General features: G+C 34.8%; 1 protein-coding gene across 1 annotated transcript in view; it reads left to right on the forward strand.

Annotated features, from left to right (window-relative positions):
- The first annotated feature begins 1,116 nt into the window (after positions 1 to 1,116).
- The window catches only part of LOC109107325 (peroxidasin), a 60,074-nt gene continuing 38,188 nt past the window's right edge, over positions 1,117 to 23,002 (forward strand). The window contains 4 exon segments of the mRNA XM_042742880.1: positions 1,117 to 1,418; positions 20,004 to 20,076; positions 20,197 to 20,267; positions 22,924 to 22,995. Coding sequence (XP_042598814.1) covers positions 1,234 to 1,418; positions 20,004 to 20,076; positions 20,197 to 20,267; positions 22,924 to 22,995 — 401 coding nt within the window. The 5' untranslated portion in view covers positions 1,117 to 1,233.

Below are 23,002 nucleotides of genomic sequence, written 5' to 3' on the forward strand. Positions count from 1 at the left end.
GTAAAAATTAAGTAAAAATACCTAAATTGTTGGTATATTTTATTAGGTCTATAGATGTATTTATTTGTGCATATGATTGTTTGTTTTTATTTACTTATTTAATTTTGGATCATGAAATTACTTGTTTTCAGTACTAGGGGAGAGTACAAACAGTGACTTTCTCAGTTTGTGTTAATCCACATGGGGTTCAGAGTATAATTTTTGTCCACTGTAATTTCCTAGATTTGTCTAAAACAAATATGGATAAATATTAATTCTGCTGTTAAAAACAAATAAAGAAACAGTGTAGGAGAGTGGTTATTATGTGCAAACAGTGAGAAACTCAAAAAAAAAAAAACACCATCAATTCCGATTTGAAGCTTGTGACATATAAACACATACATCACCCCCATCACTTTATTTAACGTTAATGAAAACACTACATTCAGATTCATCAATCGGAATTAATTCAGTCCGACTGATCCAAAAATTGTGCATGTAAATGTAGCCATTGTAACGCCGTGTGTTCCCCATCTGCGCAACTGGTTAAAAACTGGTTGGTGTCTTCTGCTAATTAGCGAAGCATTAAAATACTGTATACACTGGTAAATAACAGAGTAGAGATTAAAATAATAGCAGATCTGTCTAATTTTAAAATAATACTAAAACTGAGATGAAAAATCTACTTCCCAGAAATTTACTTTTACTATGGAAAAATAAATGTACAGTGATATCTTAATATATATATATATATATATATATATATATATATATATATATATATATATATATATATATATATATATATATATATATATAATATCATATATTTATATCACTGTACATTTATTTATATATATATATATATATATAATTTTGGCTCACTTTTTTTTCTCTGTATATTTTTTTTATATGACAAATACCGTAATTTTTGTTATGTTACCATGAGTTGTATTACAACTGTTTGTTTGCACGTTAGTTTGTGCCACAGTTGTCTGTTCTTGATGGTTCAGTACTTTATAAAGGAGAATCCCAGTTCGCATACTTGGCCTACGTACTACGTTGATGCACGTACTCTGAAGTGTGTAGTATGCGAAAGTTTAGTAGGATGGGCTTTTATCGTGAACACGATTGAGGAGGCTCTGATTGGTCTTTCATGCCGTCTAGTACACGGGCTGTAACACTGCCCTACTTCCCACTGGACTGCTGGATTCCTGCACAGTGCACACGGCTCTTACGGCGCACTGGCTGGTCATGGCGTTGCGGACTGTCCGAAACTTACCCTGTTTTTTAAGTGTCCTCGGCGTGTTTCTCCTCAGCAGTGGCCCACAACGGGTCTTCTCATGCCCGAGCCGCTGTTTATGTTTCCGAACCACTGTCAGATGTATGCATTTAAACCTGGAATCAGTGCCCGCTGTTCTTCCTCAGACAACAATCCTGTGAGTACACTAGCCTTTTTTCTGTGAGAGAAACAGAAACTGTCGGTGATGTCTTGTGTGCTTACCTACTTCGTTTTTTTCATCTAATGTTACAAATGTATCCTTCTACTACTACTCCACCCCGGAGTACGTTGTCAGTATAATTATTTTTGATGGTTTTTTGCATTGTGTCAGAGTTGCATACTAAGTGCTGATGAGTTTGAGTGGCAGCGTTTCGCTCTCTGTTGTGATTTACGTTCATCTGGACGAGTCTTTGTTTCGTGGACACAGCGGTTGTGTCTCACAACTTTAACCCTAATACTTACTAGGCAGCTTTTTGGGCGTCATAAGTGCGATTCGAGTCAGCTTGATCACCCAGATTCAAATGCTGCAAGCACCTTTGATGGCCAAAAATGCTGCACGTACTTATGATGCCTTAATAATTACTGGAGCATATGACATGGGACTTGTTCCAAATCACACACTTGCGGACTTGGCCACTTGAGAATTCTGAAAAATGCCAAAGCTTAACGCAGTTAACGCACAATAAATACTAAACTGAATTCGATGCTGAGTGTATCCTATACATCCCATAAAGTAAGGTAGACTACTTTTGACTTTTTAAATCTCACAATTCAGACTTGTTTCTTGCCATTCTGACTTTTTTTTTCCAGAATTTCCAGTAATAAAGTCAGAATTGTAAGATGAAAAAGTTGCTGAGTTTATATCATGCAATTCTGTTTTTGTTTCTGCCCTAGAATAAAAAAAAAAAACAGTAATGTAATAAAAAGGTTAAAAAAATCCCCTTTTTCTCGCATTGCATTTTTATCTCACAATTCTGACTTTTCAGAATTGCGAATTTGTATCTCACAAATCTAAGTTTATATCTTGCAATTCTGAGTTTATGCATTTAGAATTCAGATATGAATATGTGTTTTATCTGTATAATGTATTTATAACTTTATAACTGTTTAAAGTTGGTATTGAAAATAAAAATTTGTAAATAAAGCTCTATAAAAAAGTTTTTTTTTTTTTTTTTTAAGTGTGTCCCATCTGGTAATCAAACAGGCTTGTGGTCTTCGTGCCCACTTGAACACTTTGGCCACATACTGGAAAAATGTCATGTAAGCTGAGAAGTGGACAAATGCAAAAATCACAGAAATGCTGAATGTTCCCAATATGTGCAATAATGCTGTCTAGAAAGGCAGCACACTAGGTTTTGAGTCATAAGCAGGGCAGTCCAGGCGAGTGGATCATACTGTGTTCAGCTCACAGACTGCAGCACTGACAGTGTTTGCAAAGAAAGGTTAAAACCTTTGCATGTGTGTTTTTCATTATGTGTGGAGACTGAGTTGTCGGTTAAAATGAGTCATGATCGCGCCGTGTGTGTGTGTGTGTGTGTGTTTTGATTTTGTTTTGTGCACATTCATCACAAACAAATTTGATTTGTGTTATTGTTGAGAGTTATACATGTTTTATAGCAAGGATGTAACCATGGTTGTGGATTAGGGCTATTGCCACATAAGGGTGAGAAATATACGGGCCTCTGATTACAGCAATGTGCAGCACTTTGTCAAAAATCATAAAGAATAAGAAAAAGTTCATTTGATTGCATATTTAGAAGATTAATTAATTTGTTAGTGTTTTATGCCCTCATTTAATTGAGATTAATTAAGACAACAAATAAATTCTGGAAAAAATAAATAAATATTAATAAATTGTTAAATGACTCATTTCTAGGTTAAATTACTAAACTGATGTAGCCTATTATATGCTTTTTGATTTTTAAAACAGAATCTGGGGGGGAAAAATAAAATTTAAAACAGAATTTGGGAATAATAAAACAAATTTTATTTTTGTTGAACTTCTAATAAATTGATTTTAAATTACACATGTTAAATTATTTAAATGAATTAGACATGCTTTTTGATTACCAAAATTTGATCCAGTTATTAAAGTGGAGTCTTAAAAGAAAAATAATGCTTTTTGATTACTTTAAAGTGTTGCCTTTGGGGCTTTGATGTGTTTGGTATTGTAAGAGAAATATGTTATTAAGTATTTGCTGAATGATGAATGAATGAATGGCTTTTCTCAGCTGCTTCTTTAATGAAGTCTTTTATGTGAGTCACTGTGTTAAAGCTCTGTGTTTCAGTCTCAACAGGAACAGTATTAACTCATGACCAGATGCATAATGATGCTGAATATCACACCTTTTGGAAATTCAGAGCTGGTGTTATAGAGATAGTAAGACAGATAGAGTGGATCCCAAATCGCTCTGAATTTGCAATGCATTCCTCGGCTGGTTTTAATAGTCCCGAGTGACAGTTGCATGCATTTGTTTCCAGACCCACAATGCATCTGTGCAACTGCAAAAATAACAGAGGCCTGCATTCAGATTTGTGGCTGATTGCAAAGGAGTGACTTAAACTCAACAGGGGTGCAGAGTGCTCTCCATTAGCGTAACTCCACATGTGTCTGCAAGACGCCCATCCAGAAACTGAACATAATAAGCCTCTTGACTTCACCACTGCGCCGCTGAAATCCTGAACCGAGGCCAGTGCATTATTATGCTTTTGAGGTCTGTCATTGTGCCTGAGCAATAAGAAAGTGTGGTGTGAAGCTACAGTATATGTACTTTTTAGACTTAAAAAAGCCTTACTCTTCATTTTAGGAGAAACAATGCCCTGAGAAAGCTGTGTTTGATTATTTGTTTGTTTGTTTTTCCATTTTATTTTTTCACCGTTCCATTTTAATGAATAAATTTAATTGTAATAATAAGAAAGCACCTCTAATTAATTGAAATCAAGAATCTTATACTACTGTATATTTTCTTGAATCCACTTTGATTACATTTTAATAATAAAAAAGCATGTCTAGTCAATTAAAATAATTAAAATCATGAATTCTGAAGTTTAACAACAGTATATTAAGAGTACATTTAAGTACATCTCATGTGAAATCCATTAAATTTTCTGTAGAATATTTTTATTTTTATTTTGTTTTACCATAAGTGTCATGCATCCTTCAGTATGTGTAGTAAGCTAAAGTGAAATGTGCAGACTAGATCTTTAAATAGTCTTTTAGTGCTTTAATATTCACAGACACTAGTTCATATCATGATTTGATTAAGTATACAGCCCTACTATTGATTTATTCTTCTGAAATTTGCAAATTTGTGCCATCCTGTGTTATATAATAAATTCTGTTTTGAGGGATTGAGCGACTGAATGAATGAGATCATTTGGGCCATGTTTCTGACCATATTAGAATAAAATGGCAGACTTTAGCCTATTATAGTGTCTGTTGCCAGTAATTTGTTGCCTAGAAGGCATGCTGTTGTTTCACATAAGTTCAGAATGTTCAGTATTCATTTTTCCAGGGTCTTAATGAGCTAAACAACATCCTGCTCCAGTCTGGCACGACTCAACATTGTATCTAAGGAACGTCAGTGACTCTTTCCATCACTGGATCATTTCTTTTCCTCCTGCTATCTCAGAAGGATCCTGTCAAGCTTTACCTCTTTACCATATGTGGCACTGCTGTTTTAGATGATATTTAGATGATGAACAATGGACTAAACTTCCCAGATCCCTGAAAGAAGATGCTAAAAAAGAGTTTCACTGACAAACAGCTAATAATTTGAGACAAAATGTATGATTTATAATGAAATTGAGGACCAGAATGCAGTTACCCTGCAGGAATTCTCTGTGTCTCTCAAATTTTTCAGTCTCTCCATCAGTGTTTTTAACATTTTAATTATAGTTGTACTATCTTTAATATGGGTTTGTTGTTGTTAATTTTAGTAGGCAAAAATCAATTGAGAAGTCTTTTAATTATAGTTGTACTATATTCAATTGAGAAGTCTTAAAGGGATAGGTCACCCAAAATGTTAAATTTCCTGTTTTTGAGTTGAAATCAGGGTCCCTGGCGATTCAATGAATTTAGTTTACAATTACCAAAGTCTTTTTTTGTCAAAATTTTTTTAGCATGAAAGGCAAATTTAATATGAATGGATTTTAAGTCTAAAGATATAAATAATGTTAGAAACTGAACATTATTTCTAACATTATTACCTGTAATTTTGAGCGAATTCTTTTCCGGAAACTGGTTCTTTCAGACTTTTTGGCTTTGCTTCAAATAATAGATCCACCAATTAGTTTATGTCAATAATGCATTGACAAATACACAAGTATATTTTTAAAGCACCCAATAACGATATGAAACATGGATGTTTATCATGTCTAAAGCATGTAAAGTAAAAAAGCTAGTCCTTTAAACATCAGTTACTGTAAAGACGCTCATTTGGCCCCTTCATTCAAGTATTCGGTTCACGCTTACGCATATCAGTAGCGCATCAGTCTTCAGTCCGAGACAAACTGTTTCCTCAGTCCAATTACTGTTGGAGGACAGGAGGCACTAGGGCTGTCAAAAAAATAAATAAAAAATTCCACATTCAAATGCAAAAATGTTGCGTTCAAATTTAAGGTCTGCATCAGTTGTCAGTCGGATCATTCGTTCACGGATTTGCGCTGCGCAACGTCTTCTCACATGGAAAAGTGTGACATCATATAGCTCTGTAAATGTGCACAGGCAACTTACAATTTATGTTCGCTTCAAACTGGAATCCATTGATGGTCACGTCGCAGACCACTTGCGTTCAAATAGATCAAACGTCTGAAGCGATAAGAGAAAAATACAAAATGTGCAGAGCAGGGGGGCGCGAGGACTGGAATTGAGAACTGCTGCTCTATCCAGTTGAACCCACTAAATGCGGCGCTGCTAAGTTGTTCATTCAATATATTGCGGAAAACAAGAGCATCAGTTTGGAGAAGATTTTGTTTACGTCAAACTGAAACCAAGCTGTTCACACAGAACATATATTTATAAACTTTTCTAGAGGGACATCTATCAGCGTTGCACTCACGTCTCGCACAAGAGAGCCACATGTTTAGAAAGCCATTTAAAATTAAAGTAAGTTAAACTTTAAAAAAAAAAAACATGTCTCGAGATTGGTTTTTCTGCATCTCGCCGTATCTCATGTTTTTTATTATATATATATAGTTTATAAACATTATTTTAAACATTATGCACTTTTTCCAAAGATAGTCGTGTTATTTTATTACGCCATTTATTACGCTTAATATTTTGCTCGATGCGCCCTTTTGTGGCCTCGGGAGAGATGCCAAAACTTTTTTCCCCCTAACTGAAATTATACCTTTTAAATTTGAATAAAATTTGAATTTTAATCATATTTAAGTAGAAAATTCGAAATTAGATTTTCAGTCATTTTGACAGCCCTAGGAGGCACCATAGGATCATATCCACTGGTGTGTTGATGGAATGACTGTCAGGCACGTCCGAAATTTAATTTTGATTGAGTAACTTGTAGATCTGTGCTACTTGAGCCATGAGCTGTAATAAATAATTAAATGGGATCAGTGTACATTCAAAGCAAAAATGCACCGCTGTTGTGTTTTACAGACTTGGGGTTTCAAAGCAGTTTTCAATCAGTGAACACCATGCATTTGTGCCAAACGATTTCTCATAATCTTTTGATGAATTATGACAGTGTTTACTCTATAGTGTGTGTGTGTGTGTGTGTGTGTGTGTGTGTTGTGTGTTTGTGTGTGTGTGTGTGTGTGTGTGTGTGTGTGTGTGTGTGTGTTGGTAAGAGTGCTTATGTATTTTCTCCCTCATCTGTTTGAATGAACAGCTGGAAGTAGTAAAGCAAGGTCAAAATGAGAGTCCCGATGCATTTCAGGCTTGATTATAGGCCTAATTAAAGTATTATATTATGCATAAAACTTTTTTTTTCTGGATATTGGTATTTTGGTTGCACAATGCACTGAAGTTGGCATTTAATTCAACATAAACTACTGAGGCTTGTGGTCGCCTCTTCACAGAAAAGAAAAACTAAGAAGAACATTAACACATTGACCATATAGAGATTTTACTAGTATTGGCACAAAAATCTGTGTGGTATTAATTTTATTTGTGCAGGTCTTAAAAAGTCTAAAGATACCCTGTGTTAAACATTTCAAGAATGTAACAAGAATGCGCTTTTGAAATGGCTTACTTGTATTGAAAGGTTTTGCTAGTGTACATTTTCATCATAATCTCCTTCAGGAATCGATTGAACATTAACCAAAGATAAGCTGTACTGTTAAAATATGTTTGAATATGTCTTTCACATTTACCTGTTGAAATGTCAAAGCAAATGAGCTAATTGTTTTTACTAATTTTACAATTTGTAGTAACAGTAGTCTACCTACAGTTTATCTATATGCAACATGGAAATATTATGTTTAAAATGTGCATAAGAAGATTTGAACAGTTTGAATTTGAACAATCTGTCCTTCCTCTTCCATCGGTGGGTTTTCTCACAGAGGATCCGTTGAGTCAGAGTGAGTTAGTAAGGAAGAGGGAAGCGGCATTGTGTGGAATTTGCTGCAGTCAGGTTTTGTCAGCCATTCATTCTCAGTGCCATTGTGGAATGCAAAGCCAGTAAAATCCCTAAAGCTTTGCTCATTTGCACAGAGAAGATATGGGCCCAGATAGTTATTAAAAGAGCACTCCTGGGCTGGCCCTCTCTTCCTGTGCCGGTGCTGTGGGGAGAGTTTGCTACACTATTTCAATGTTAAAAAGCTGAAAGTGAGCCCTGATGTAGACTGAGGACCTCTATGAGCAGAGTGTCAAAGTATATTAATGTGCTGTGCTAGAACATAAATTAAGCCTCGATCTTATTTGGCCAGTCAATCAGCAGTTCCCTGGATCATTTCTTGGCAGTCAATCTGAAGCTTTTGTTTGACCGTAAATTATTTGTTTTATTGCGCTGAATGTTTTCTACATGACAAACACGTGTTCCCTTTGTCTGGCCAGCTGTTTGTGTGGCCTTTATGTCCATATATCAGGTTAAATCAAAGCTGAATGTTAAAAAGTGACTTTGGAAGATCATCTTTTAACCATATAAAGTTTAACATTCTGTTGAACACAATCTACATCATGCCTTCATTCATCTGATTGATGGACTGTTTTAGCAAGTAGAAGCACTTTTGTATGATTGTACAAATTAACGTCAACCTTCAGCTTGTGCTTCACGTGACTTTTTGCGCAAGTAAACATAAGAATAACTTTCATATTCTTAGCAATATTTACAGATGAACACATACTGGACTGAAGCAGCATGGCTTTACTTGATTATCCAGACATCATTTTTTAGAAAAATCAGAGTCTCAAATATGATCATCAGTCATCATTGTATTGCATTGTATTATGTCGTATAGTTTTCATCATCAAACTAAGCATTTAAATATCATTTTACTAAGACATTTTATTAGAGATTTTATGCCCTATTTTAATGATCTAAGCGCATGGTCTAAAGTGCAAGGCGCAGGTGCACTTAGGGTGTGTCCGAATCCACTTTTTCTAGTTTAATGATGGGAAAAACGGTCAGTGCGCCCGGCGCATAGTCCAAAAAGGTTGTCCCTATTCTCTTAATAAGTAATGGGTAAATAAGTAATGACCTTAGATTGTTAAAATAGAGCCCTAGGTTTTAGTTGGTCAATGGCACAGTCTATTTCAGTTGCCTTAAAATAGCAACGTGCCAACAAATAAGGGATAATGTACATCCATCCAGCTTCGCATCGGGGTCCTGATCACCCTGTCAAGGTTTATTCTGAGATAACAACCGGCTGGATGTACATTATCCCACTTATTACATGGCTACTTGCCACATAAGTAAATAATTAGATGCAAAATATTGATTTGAGTTGAAATATTGAACGCAAAGCTTCCATGAAGACAGCAGTTGTGTTGTGAGAGAAAATTAAGTTGAGTGGATGTTTATTTGAGGGAGAGTATTACACAACATTTCATCACAAAAATAATTAAAGCAATGAGGTTTTTTATGAGATAATGTTTTTTGACCTTACTAGTTTGTTAGTTCTCTTATAATCCATTACAGCGTACAAAACATTCGTAGCAAAATGGCAGTAGCTGCGTTTGTATGAAACGAGAGCGAGTCTGCGATACCAGGATGGCATAATTAAATAATTGTACACCATTTTGAATCAAGTTTTAATATTTTATTAGCTAAACAAATGTAAAACTTAGTTCAAGCAAGAGTACAGCGCCGACTGCTGTTACCCGGATGAGCCTGTGTTATTAGCTTTTACAGGTTGTTATCGAGGGATAACATACCCTGGAATGTCGCGACTGACCAATCAGAATCAAGTTTTCCACAGAGCCGTGTAATAATACACCTGAACACACATCGTTTTCAGACCTGCACGCCAATGAGCGCACAAATGGGTGCAAATGCATTTGCTATTTTAACTATGTGGTGCAAGACGTGTAAATGATAACTGCGTGGGGCTGAAATCAGCATAAAACACTATGGTAGGGCCTATAGAGTCACAACTGATATTTATTTAATTTAATGTAAGTAGTCTGTAATACTGGTATAAAGATTCATTAATTTTCAAGCATCAGAATTTCATCTTACTTTTTGGCCACATAAATATCAGCATATGCACCAAATATTTTTTCTCAGTTTGTGTCTCTGAGTAAAACTGAGGTGTTTTTTCTTCCTCCTTGAGTTTGAGTTCCATATTCTCACTATGTCATACTATATTAGCCAAGTATTAAATGTGATGCTTAACAGAAATCACATATGCAAACTCTCTTTAGAGTTTCAATAAATGGTTCCATTTCAAAACATAACGTTTTGTTTGGTATGCCAGTCGTTACAGAGTTCTGCAGGACCAGTATTGTGTCGCTCTTGCTGTTTATCCTACTGTATAGCTGAAGTGGGGAATTTCCTCTGTGATATCATTAGGCTGGATGTGAGCCTACAAGGACCAAGACCACATCCTGTTTTCTGTTGACATGCATTCTCCTGCTATCTTGTCACATTTCTGTTCTGCCATATAGTGTCAGCACAGTCACTGCTTAGTGGTACCACTATGAAATAAGTGAACACTTTTCAGAATAGTGTGTTCCTTATTTTTCTCCATTATAAGAACTGCTCATCCATGCAGGTTTTTTTTTTTTTTTTTTTTGCACATTGTCAGATGCAAAGGGTTTGCACAGGCATGCACTCATGTTGTCTCAAGAAAAGGCACAAATACAGTGTAGGATTGTTTTAATATAAATATGTGCAAATCTATAAAGAAATAAAGAAAAAAAAAACAGTCAAACCCATAAATAATAAATAAATCTGTTTGTAAATCTGTTGTCAACATTTAGCAACTCAACAACAGTCTTGGGAATGCATTCAGGCAGCTGAATTAAATTAAATATTTTCTGTATTTAATTTAAAGTGGAAAGCTCAAACTCACTTTGCCAAACTCACAATCCAATAACATATTTAAAATCAGCCATATAAAAACAAAACCTAACTATCAAATCAGTCAAAATAGAATGGCTTATAAATCTGGTGTCATTAAAAGAGAAGCTTAAAGGTCTCTCTCTCTCTCTCTTCAGATTTATGAAACAAACAAACAAACAAAAACAAAAACAAAACAAGAAAAATATAAGCTCTATATGGTTTAATACGGTGACGCATTGCTGCCACACACATATTTTTTTTCCACTAATTATGTCGTAATAACGACATCTTTTTTCATAAAAACAAGATATGTCATTAATACGACATGATTATCTCGTTAAATTGACATCTTTTCTCATAATAACGAGATGTTTTCTTGTCAAAACAACATCTTTTCTCGAAAAAACGAGATATGTCATAAAAATGATATAATTATCTTGTTAAAACGACATATTTTCTCATTAAAACGGCGTTTTTCTCGTAATAACGACATATTATGTCATAAAAAATTGTTTTCCTGTTATTATAGATATATGGTGCATTATGTGAGCCAGCAAAGTGACTGTCTGCACTGCTGTCACCACAGTCTGACATAAACGAGGATCTGCAGGCTGCTGAAATTATTGAAGTACACCATTTTAAATGTTTTTTTATGTAATGGTTTTATTTGTAGCGGCATGTATTATTATTATTATTATTATTATTATTATTATTATTATTATTATTATTATTATTATTATTATTATTATTTCATTCTGTTTGGCAAATGGAAATTAAGCTAGATTTTTCATATTTTTTGTTTGTGGTTTAAAAATGAGCTTGCAATTTGTGTGTGGGGACCCTAAAAAATGCCACTTTTTCACTCAGCCTGTGTTTAGACGACTGCCTATCCCATCGCACATAATCTCATGTACCGCTCTGCAAATTAGTCACAATAACGCTTCTTTATACTAGCATACCATAAATCTCATATAAAGCATAACACTGCTCACTGTTCGGCGGCGCCGGCACGATCCTTTAGACTACACTGTGATAACACAGGAAAGAAATGTCTGCTTTATTTTTTTATACTTCCACAATAACAACAAAACTTTACAAATTGCTTTTGTAAAATAACAGGGTGCGCTTTCTGGCGCACGTTGTTAATGTCTAAAAGTTTACTTAAGTAAAACAATCAAAAACAAATTTGTGTTTATGTAATTCATATATCCTAAATCCAACAAGAGGTACTGTACAGTCTTTCGCATCTGAACTCATCTGTATTTTGTGCTTAAACCCAGGGGAGCCTATTCCTTCAGTATAAAGCAAAGCCTGGAATTTTACCCATAAGAATGCGATGCATGGCTTGATTTAGCTAAATATATCATTTAATAATATATAATCACTAATACATAATTAATATATAATCAGACTAAGGTATCAAAGCTGCCCACACATGTAAAACAAATATTAAAGCATAAGCTCATTTGTTTACCCACAAACTAAATCTTAATTTTCGTTTGCCCGTTTTCAAACAAAACAAAACGAAATAATAATAATAATAATTTTTATTATTATTATTATTAGGCTATTATTATTATTATTATTATTAGCCTATTATAAAATCTCTTTATTTCTTTTTGTTCGTATTTCGATTTGCTGTTAAACCAAACTTCAGTCATTCAAAGAAATATTAATATTAAGTTGATTATTCAAAAATAACCATTTTGATCTGATCATAGCCTAAACGAGTCATTGGTCTGAGTGCAGTTATTGGATAGCACTAGGGAAAAATAGGGAAAACATATTGTTTTTATGACATATGTCGTTATTATTAGAAAATATGTCATTTTAACGAGAAAAGATTAAAGATGAGATAATTATATCGTTTTTATGACATAACATCTAGTTTTTATGAGAAAAGATGTAGTTTTAACATGAAAACATCTCGTTATTATGAGAAAAGATGTTTAAATGAGAAAAGATGTTGTTAAAACAACATAACATCTTATTATGACCTAATTAAGGGGAAAAAATAATATGTGTGTGGCAGCAATGCATCACCGTAGTTTAACATTTGAAAGGAAATAGATTTAAATTTTGTATTGTAATTTTACTGTTTAAATTTAAAATAATTATTCAGTTGTTTGTAGTTTACATTCTTTTAGATTACATATAATATTACTACTATAGTAATGTATTTCTTATTTTTGATAATAATAATAAAATAAAACTAATCTTAAATTATTACTGTTAGCATGTTATTATTACTTTAATAATTTACATTTACATGTACATTTAGCAGATACTTTCATCCAAAGCGACTTACAAATGAGGACAATGGAAGCAATCAAAATCAACAAAAGAGCAATGATAATAATAATAATAATAATAATAATAATAATAATAATAATAACGGTAGGAATTGTCATTTTTTTATTATTATTATTGTGATTATTAGCAATATTAATAATCCACATTTTAAGCTGTTAATTGTCCTTGCTTGCATCGGTCACGTATTCACCCCTGAAGAGTTTGCATCAGTGTTTATGCCTGTGCTCTTTTGAGGACTGCAGAACTGAGCGGATTGTAGGTTTTGTTATGGTTATGTTGCATTATGAACCATATCATCCATCTTGGCCTCTTTCTGAACACATATCTCATGTGTTGTGTGCTTTTGGTTGTGAAAGTCGCTGCTGCCAAACGCTGCTGTTAATCAGTCCAAGCCCTTTTATATGAGTTAAGCTCTCAAACATGTGGCCAAGATAGCCGAACTCAGACCCATGAGACAATGAGTCACAAACCCGTTTAGATACAGTAACAATCTTTGAAAAGTCTGTTGTGGCTTTTTGTTCCCCAGCTGTCAATAAACGTTACTCTTTATGTTATAATCACCAAGGGCTCGATTGCTGTTTAGTCTTGTTGGTTTAGGAGAATGCTGTGCGCTTTCCTCCTAAACTGATTTGAGTGTGTGAGTGTGTGTGTGTGTGCGTGTGTGTGTGTGTGTGTGTGTGTGTGTGTGTGTTTACAATGTTTTATTAGACAAAGTAAAGTATTGCATCTTACGTGTTCCCTGCCGAGAGGAAGTCTAAGGCGTAACTCAGCATGAGCTCATGGAGTATAACAGTTAGTTTATGGCAGACCTGCTTTGTTTTGTGTGATGCATAACCCTGTGTTCTCTAGTTCACTCTCTGATAAGCCACCAGGCAACTTTGATAACATGATGGATTTTGGCTATGAAAAATACAAGAAATAGATTGTGTTAAACTGTTACAGTGTCTTCAGATCTAGTGAAAATGATGGCTGTAGTAGTCAGACAGGCATAATGTGAACATGCAAGAACAAATAACATAAGCATGTAATTCCCCACCAAATTCAGCCGACACACACATTGTCCAGCTAGTCAGTATAAAGAGATTTCTGTATACTGTAGGCTGGTTTAGAGCCATTGCTGCCAGACACTAATGTGTATTAGTAATATTAAGAACACAAAACATATGCTTTCAACAAATTCTTTTTTTTTTTAACACAAAAACTATCATTAGTTCTTACAAAACTAACGAATCCAACAAATTCAGCATAAAAACTGGTAACAGGGGCCAATTGCATTATAATTGTCTTGAAAAGTGTTAATGAAGGTGCTTTAAAGGCAATGTAGAGATGCTCCTTCTTATTTGTCTTCATTTAAAGCTGCTAAACGAACAGAATCTCAGCAGGTTCACTAAGAAACTAGTTGGTTTTTGGATGACTGGTCCACCACACTAAGCCATATCTCAGTATGGAATGATGTGAATGTGTTGATTGTGTTGTGCAGATCAGTAGATGAGCTCAGTCTGTTCTCAGGGTGTTTCCTGAGGCGGGATGCAGGCCTGCTGGAATCTGAGCAGCCCGTGTCTGAGCACGTCTCTGTGAGGGGGCGTCCCTTCACTGAGGGACTGTCATGCAAGGTCATTTGTCTTCTAGCGTTTCAGAAGAACAGATGACCCGGATAGAAGCGCAGTAAGAGAACATTTCAGATCATACTGTCAGTTGCAGGACTCTCAGGGAAACCTAAGCAGTCTTTGCTTAGAGTCCTGATGGCAGAGAAACATCTTCCAACACTCACTCACTCACTCACTCACTCAGTTCATTTGGCAAAAGTGAGAACACAACAAAGACTTTTATCTGTCTGTAATTTACTGCTTTTTATTTTCCTTATGTGAAAATGAATCAGGAATGTTTCCTGTTCTGTCTGTGATCGAGGAACAATTTACGGTGTGTACATTGGAGGGAAAGTCTTATGCTTGTATATGGGCCAGACATCTGACCAGAATTGACCCACAATTGATTAGTTGTCTGGGATAAATTATTATATCATAAAACTGTTCTGGTTGGTTAATTTGTCTATATATCATTAATTAATAATAGGTGTTAATAAATTAAAAGGGTTAATGTCTACTGAAGATTTGCACAGAATAACCAAATAAAGTGCTACAAAGAAATACAAAACAAATGCCATTCTTCAGAGAAAGAGGCATTTAACCCCATCTGATTGATGTTCTTGAACCAGAGGGATTTATAATAGCGTGTTTGTTGGTGGGAGAAAAAAAAATGGCATAACTGGTCAAATTAGTTTTTAAATGTAAGATATTCTTCAGTATTAAACTCTTGATGACCCATTCTTTTCTGAACTTTTTCTAACGCACATGCACATCCATAATTATCCATAAATTTTCACCTTTTGATTACCATGTGTTTTTGCAGTAATTGTGTGTGGGATTTCAATTTCCAGTCCATTTGGTTTAATCATATCTAAGCAGTATAGTTGTTTTCAAACAAAAGTTGAGTTAAATAAAACAGCAGCATGTTGTGTCTAACATTAAACCCAATGCAGCTGGTTGTCAAAACAACCCAGTGCTGGGTTTGTCCCTTTTTGACCAAGCGCTGGGTTGCCAAAATGACCTACATTTAACCTGTTGATAACCCAGTATTTATTAGAATGTATATCACAGTTTATTAGTTTATTTGATTTCAAATGATCTAATCTAACTAATCTAAGCTTTGGCCACATGTTCTCTTATGCACTACACTTTTGTACATGAGGTAAGAATGAGTTTCCTGGACGTGATATTTGTATTACCATACAAGGATTTTAATTTGTTAATGTGTAATCCAGATGTTTTTACTTGTAGAATTTCCGTGGAAATTTTCATGACAATCTATGATGCCTGGGAAAATCAAGTCAAAGATAGTAGATCGCGACTGTAAATAAGATGTTTGATGTTTATCCAGTAGGTTTTATCAGTTGTCTGGTTAGTGAGGAATTCCTAACATTTGAATTTATGCACACTGTGACCTCGCAAGACCTTTAACACACCTGCAGATGTGAATGGAGCAAAACATTGAAGAAGCTGTTCCAGCCTGACACAGGTGTCCTCCTTTTTGGGGGGTATGTGTTTATTGTTACACAAGAATACACAAGTCTATGAATCTGAATTAATTCTAACTTGATTCGACTCACTCATAATGCTAACTCCAAATGATTTGGCATTGACTGGATCTATTTAAAGCTCTACTACTAGAATTCCTTAATAGCACCTAATAATACAAATAATACCTTAAGTCCTTAAGAAGATTACTTAAATGTTTACATCACAGAACAGAAAGTGGACACCGGAAACTTTAAGAGCTGTGAAGACGTGCATTATCTTATTGTTGCTTTTGTTCTTACATTTCGAAATTTGTCATCTTCACCTTCATGTCAAACCAAACCTCAACTTTCTTTCTTTACATAGCATAAGAGAAAGTAAAGGGATTTGGAATGACATGAGGATGAGTGAATGATGATATATCATAGGCAGATTTTTAGCAGTAATCTTGTGAAAAGCTTGTTATTATTTGGAGTTCATTCCCTGTTCTCTGAGAATGTTCTAAGAGACGCTTGTTAGAAGTTAGTTGGCACATGCCCTGTTTACACAGCAATTTGGTGGTTTTTTATAAGCCAAATCAATGTTGTGATCTCTGTGAGAGAAAAACAGCCAGCCTTCCACTGCTTGTGATGTTATCCTTAAGTTATTTGTTGTCATAATGGACTAAATTCATTTACAATGCCGGTGAAGATACTGAGCACTAGTACCCTACCATCCCACTACACTACATGCCTGTTTCAGTTTAAGGGTAAATGCACCAAAGACACAACATAATCAGCAAGCACAGTTTCAGTTTGATTCAATTTTATTTAAATTGTTTCAAAGCAGCTGCACTGAAGACATTGCCATAATGCTCAGAGTGAGTACTCCAGCTGTGGCAAGAAAAACCTCCTGAAGATTATGCAGAGACTGAAGAAGATTATCTTGAGAGGAACCAGACTCAGTATGGCTTAAAGGGGTGGTTGATTGTGATTTTTATTTTTTTAACTTTACTTAGTGTGTAATGTTGCTGTTTGGGCATAAACAATATCTGCAAAGTTACGATGCTAAAAGTTCAATGCAAACGGAGATATTGTTTTAATGCCTACAGTTACGGCTGGTAGGGACTATAACGAGCTACTTACTGGGTTGGTGACATCACAAACCCTGAAATTTACATAAACCCTGCCCCCAGGAACATGTGATAAAGAGGGCGAGGCCATGCTGTGCTGCTTTAGAGAAGCGGAAGAGTTGTTACCATGCCGTCAAAACTAGGGGTGCACAAAAAATCTATTCATATATGAATCGCATTTCTGTCCTCTAATGATTCTAATGGATTCACAAGTTTCAAAATCAATGTTGAAAAGCAGCGGTTCTTAATACTGTTCCTCACGTCCTCCTGCTGTGCATCTCTCTCTCACCTGATTCAGATCATTAGCTCATCAGCTCCTTCAATGAACTGCGTTCCAATAATACACTTTATGTGAATAGACAGTCAGATATTGTTCATATAGCTACGAGAAGCATTAAACTTGGACGCACACACGGTTGCCCTGTTAGCGAGCAATACTTGCTGGCAAACACTTCTTACTGTTACAAAAATGCTGCAACGCAATCATGTATTCTGCTGTATTACAGCTTGAATCAGGATAAAACCGTATATTAAAAGCTTATATAAGCAGTAGCATTTACAAATCTAAAGGTATGAGACAACAACAAACAAAGAAAAGTGAAAGTGACGTGACATACAGCCATACTCAGAATTCATGCTCTGGATTTAACCCATCCAAAGTGCACACACACACTGTGAACACACTTCACTAATATCCTCTGCGTCTCATTCGGGCTCAAATTGACAAGCAATATTGACGATGCCATTGTTTACAATACAACCGGAGCACATGCCGCTGAGGTGAGGGACGTAACGTTTCTGGACTGCACTAGGTGGTTAGCCAATCACAGCACACTGGGCCAGCGAACCAATCTGAGCCTATTGTGTATTTCTGAGAGATGAGCTTCTTAAAACCAGGAAGTCATCAGAATGTTCATAAGAGAAGGGGCAGATCGGTGTAGAATAGAGGTAAATTTATGTGAAAAATACGTTTTTTTTTTTTTTTTAACAAAGCATTAAAACATTTTAGACTTCACTCCATAAACACAATCAAGCCTAGGAAAAAAAGTCAACCACCCCTTTAAATTGTCTAGGCTATAGTATATAAAGTTATAGAAAAGCGTAATAGTCACTTGTTAATGTGTTATTAAATAACATATAATGGTTGGTAATTGTATGATTGGAGCCCAGCCTGAGATTACTATCGCGATCCAAGCAGTTTTCAGGGAAATATCCCTCATCTGCTAGCTTATGGAATGATACACATCAGATACAGTTCCTCAGAAAAGATGAATTAAAGGTGGGGGATAATGGGAATTGTTGGTGGAGCTGGATCTGATCAGGACAGAAGCTTGTGAGGTAGAGTCAGAAAAAAATTGTGATAATGTTAGATTTATTCCCTGATTATGGTTCATATACTCTGTTATATCTTGAGAATAATAGCCAGGATTCCAGAAGACCTAACAATACAGCACAGCTGAGCGCATATCTATAAATATGCTATGAGGTTGGCTAGACAGAAGAGTCTAGACTCAAGCTGAGAGAGTATTGCATATCTCAGAAGCCATGAAGGAAAGGGATATACATCCTCTAGTGGATTTGGGAGCTTTAGATATTGAATCCACAATTTCTCCGAAATGCACTTTTTATGTGCAAAAATTTTATATTTACCTACATTCTCAGGGTACTCGCATTATATATAATCTCACTGTGCAACTATGCTTGTTTTATTATATTAGTCTGCAGGTCAAAAGTTGGGAATAAGATTTTTAAAATGTTTTTAACTAAGTCTCTTATGCTCACCAAGGCTGTGTTTATTTTTTTATTTGACAATTATTATTTTTTTCTATTACCCTGCAATGTATTAAAATTATTATTTTTGTTTTGTGCTATCAGAAGTCTTTGTAAGCTTAATGGGTTTAAAGATTCAGCTTATTGGGTGTTTGCTGGCATACAGAGAGCTCAAGACTTTGGATCAGAGGTTTAAATGCAAGTATTTTACAAATTAAATTAAATTATTTATAATTGAACTGGCAGACAACTAATGTAGCATAAAAACAGACATATTCTAGCACTGTTTATTTCCTCTGGACATCGTACAGATTTTGCTGCATCTTGAAGTTACAAATACATGAACTTAGTCATTTATATGCAACCATGATAATGTACTGTGTAAGGGATATTGATGAAGTGGCTTTAAATCAAGAGATTATTGTCAAACACCCTGTTGTGTAACTGTAAATTGAATATCTAGACACTGTATTAAAGGGATATCTTAAAATGTTCTAATAATGGTCTAAGAAACAACTTGAAAAACTGTGAAATTAAATTGCATCTGATGTGGAGGACAAATAAAGCTACATGTCATAAGACTGAAAGCTAGTGCCATTGTTCCTTGTAATAGCACCTGAAGGAAGCATGTATAAGCAGATCATTAAAGGACATGAGACAGAGCCTTGTGGCACTCCATAATTCTTAGGTCGGACATCTCCTCATTCACACTCATAAATATGGCAAATTTGATGTAAACCAGGCTAGGATGACAATGTGATTGAAAGAAAGTCTGAAAGAAAGTTATAATGTATAATGTCAAAGGTAATACTAAAATTGGAATTTGTGTTCAGACCCACGCTGACTAAGAACTAAAATAGTTTTTAAATATTACCTGTTATTGATTAAAGTTATGGTATATTGATATATGTTATATTTAGAAAAAAGTCATATTTACTCAGTACATGACAAAGGCCACAGCAATAACATATGCTTTGTTTGATCCAAGTATGTTTATCTTTTGTTTCCAGAGATCTGAGATTCAACAAAATCAAGGATTTACAGCCAGGATCCTTCAGACGATTAAAAAACCTCAATACACTGTAAGCATCAATGTTTTCATAACTGGTTTCATGAGAAACACACCTCATAAAACGAAAGCTTTTGGAACATGTTCTTTTGACATATTGTAATGTCTAATGCATTTCTTTCCTCTTTCTTTAACTTTTAAATAACAACCACATTAGAAGAATCCCAAGAGGAGCCTTTGAAGATTTGGAAAACCTAAAATATCTGTGAGCTTTTCTTTACCTCTTTTGATTGCTTATTAAAATATAGAAATTGTGGAAAAAAAATAAAATACAGAAAGGGTGATGCTTTATGGATAAAAGTTTCACAGCTTAAAGGGATACTCCACCCCAAAATGAAATTTTTGTCATTAATCACTTACCCCCATGTCGTTCCAAACTCGTAAAAGCTTTGTTCATCTTCGGAACACAATTGAAGATATTTTGGATGAAAACCAGGAGGCCTGTGACTGTCCCATTGACTGCCAAGTAAAATACACTGTCAAGGTCCATAAAAGGTATGAAAGTCGTCGTCAGAATACCCCATCTGCCATCAGACGTGCAATCTGGTTTAAATGAAGCGACGGGAACACTTCTTGTAAGCGAAGAAAACAAAAATAACAACTTTACTCAACATTTCCTTTGTCAACAGTCTCCTCTGTGTACTCCATATCACCGTATGCTGCATATGTTCTTGTGTATCAGCCACGCCACAAGAATGCACTGTTTCTATGTGTATTTAGTTTTGATTTGAAAGAAAACAGCGCATCCTTGTGGCGCGGCTGATAGAGAAGAGCATACGCAGCATACGGTGATATGGAGAGACACAGAGGAGACCGTTGACAAAGGAAATGTTGAGTAAAGTCGTTAATTTTTGTTTTCTTCGCTTACAAAAAGTTTTCCCGTCGCTTCATATAACCCAGATTGCACGTCTGATGGCAGATGGGGTATTCTAATGACGACTTTCATACCTTGTATGGACCTTGACAGTGTATTTTACTTGGCAGTCTATGGGACAGTCTCAGACCTCCTGGTTTTCATCCAAAATATCTTCAATTGTGTTCCGAAGACGGGCAAAGCTTTTACGGGTTTGGAACGACATGGGGGTAAGTGATTAATGACAAAAAATTTATTTCGGGGTGGAGTACCACTTTAAGTTCTGAGTTAGAAAAAAAATCAAGTAATATTGATTTTAAAGCATAACTACTGTACAACCACTGCCTGAATGTTAAAGTTAAAATGTACAATATAGAAGTTGATATGATTAAAAAAAAAAAAAAAATCCCTTTAACTTGATTTCAGAACCATGAGCCAACATGTTTCACCATGCCCACCACTTGTATGAATTATTCAGGCATTACTACTGCCATTGTTTGACACAGAAGAGAGTTGAGGTCATGGAAAGAGACTGTCACACATGTGGGAAACTTAATTGTCTGTGAAATTATCTGTCTGACGGCCCTGACCCAAAAGTGCAGAGATCAGAGTCAGGCGGAGAAGGAATAATTGCCCTCTAGACAGACGTTGCACAGTTCCTGTCTTTGTTCGTCACAGAGCAATTTGAGAATCTGTAACTTTAGTTGTGGTGAGAGCAGCCTGTGTTTATATTTAAATACAGTTGGTTGTTTGAAATTTTTACACCTGGTTTTGCCTATAACATCTAAACTCAGCTGCTAAGAGAATACAGTAAGAGTAAAGTATGTGTAGGTCAATCTTAACAATCTATCAAAAACATGTCTGTCATATTTCACCCCCGAATCAAACTAAATAAATATTTCTGCTTTAAGGAAATGAAGCATTTTTTTTTTATCACCACTACGATAAATTTTGCATCGTGGCATTAATAATTATTATTACTTTAGACATTATTACTGGGACATCCATCTCTACCCCTAAATATATTTATTTATATATATATATATATATATAGATATATATATATATATATATATATATATTAGATAAAATTTTATAGATAAAATGTTTAAACAACAAGAACACTCAACTAAAACTTTAAAATGAAAATAAAAATTGAAATCTTAATATTATCTTAGAAGAACTAATATAATAATAATTTAATTAGTCACCAGCTGGATTTTTTTTACATATATAGTGGGGTCCAAAAGTCTGTGATTTTTTTTTTTTTTTTTTTTTTTAATTTATTAATTGAAACCAGGAAAAAAATTGAAAATGACAGCGATTCAATACATTTAAGGGCATTTTGAGGAACATTATTCACATATTCATTTTTCAGTTTTACTTTTTCTTTAAATTGTTACTTATAATATCATTTGATATCAATAGAGAAATGAATATCAATGGAGTAATATTGAGAAAAATAGAAACATTTTTCCTAATGATTTCAGACTTCAGCATGGTCTGAGTGATTATTCCCATTACAGCAATAATATTCTTTGCCGATTCTTAACTTGAACAGCTCTCATAACTTAGTGCATTGCTTTAGTGGTGCTTATATATGCAAATATTGAAGACTTGTATGGGAAGACACAGCATATCTGCAGCATATACTTCCTGTGGGATGGTGTCATAGTCCTCAAGGTCACAGGATCATTTGGTTTATGTGACTTAGCTCTGGTTCTCAACAGCCCACTGTCCCTGGACAGGAAAACCACAAACTTTCATTCCTGTTTCCCACAGGCCACCCCTTCTGTGTTATCAATATACAGTCAATATGCAACAGGTTATTTATTTATTTTTTTTGGCTATTATTCCTGCATTATCTGATTAAAAAGTGAATTTTGATCTTTATTTCTGTGTGTACATGTTGTGCATGTTTATTTAGATAGAGAAGAGCTGTTAAAATAGGAGATACCTCAATGTTTGACACTGGCTATGTACTAATATTCCTGAATAATTCTTTCAGCTATTTGTACAAGAATGAAATCCAGGCGATAGACAGAGAAGCTTTTAAGGGGCTTGTCTCTCTAGAACAACTGTAAGTA

This window comes from Cyprinus carpio, chromosome B17 (genome assembly GCF_018340385.1).
Source record: "Cyprinus carpio isolate SPL01 chromosome B17, ASM1834038v1, whole genome shotgun sequence".
NCBI lineage: Eukaryota > Metazoa > Chordata > Actinopteri > Cypriniformes > Cyprinidae > Cyprinus > Cyprinus carpio.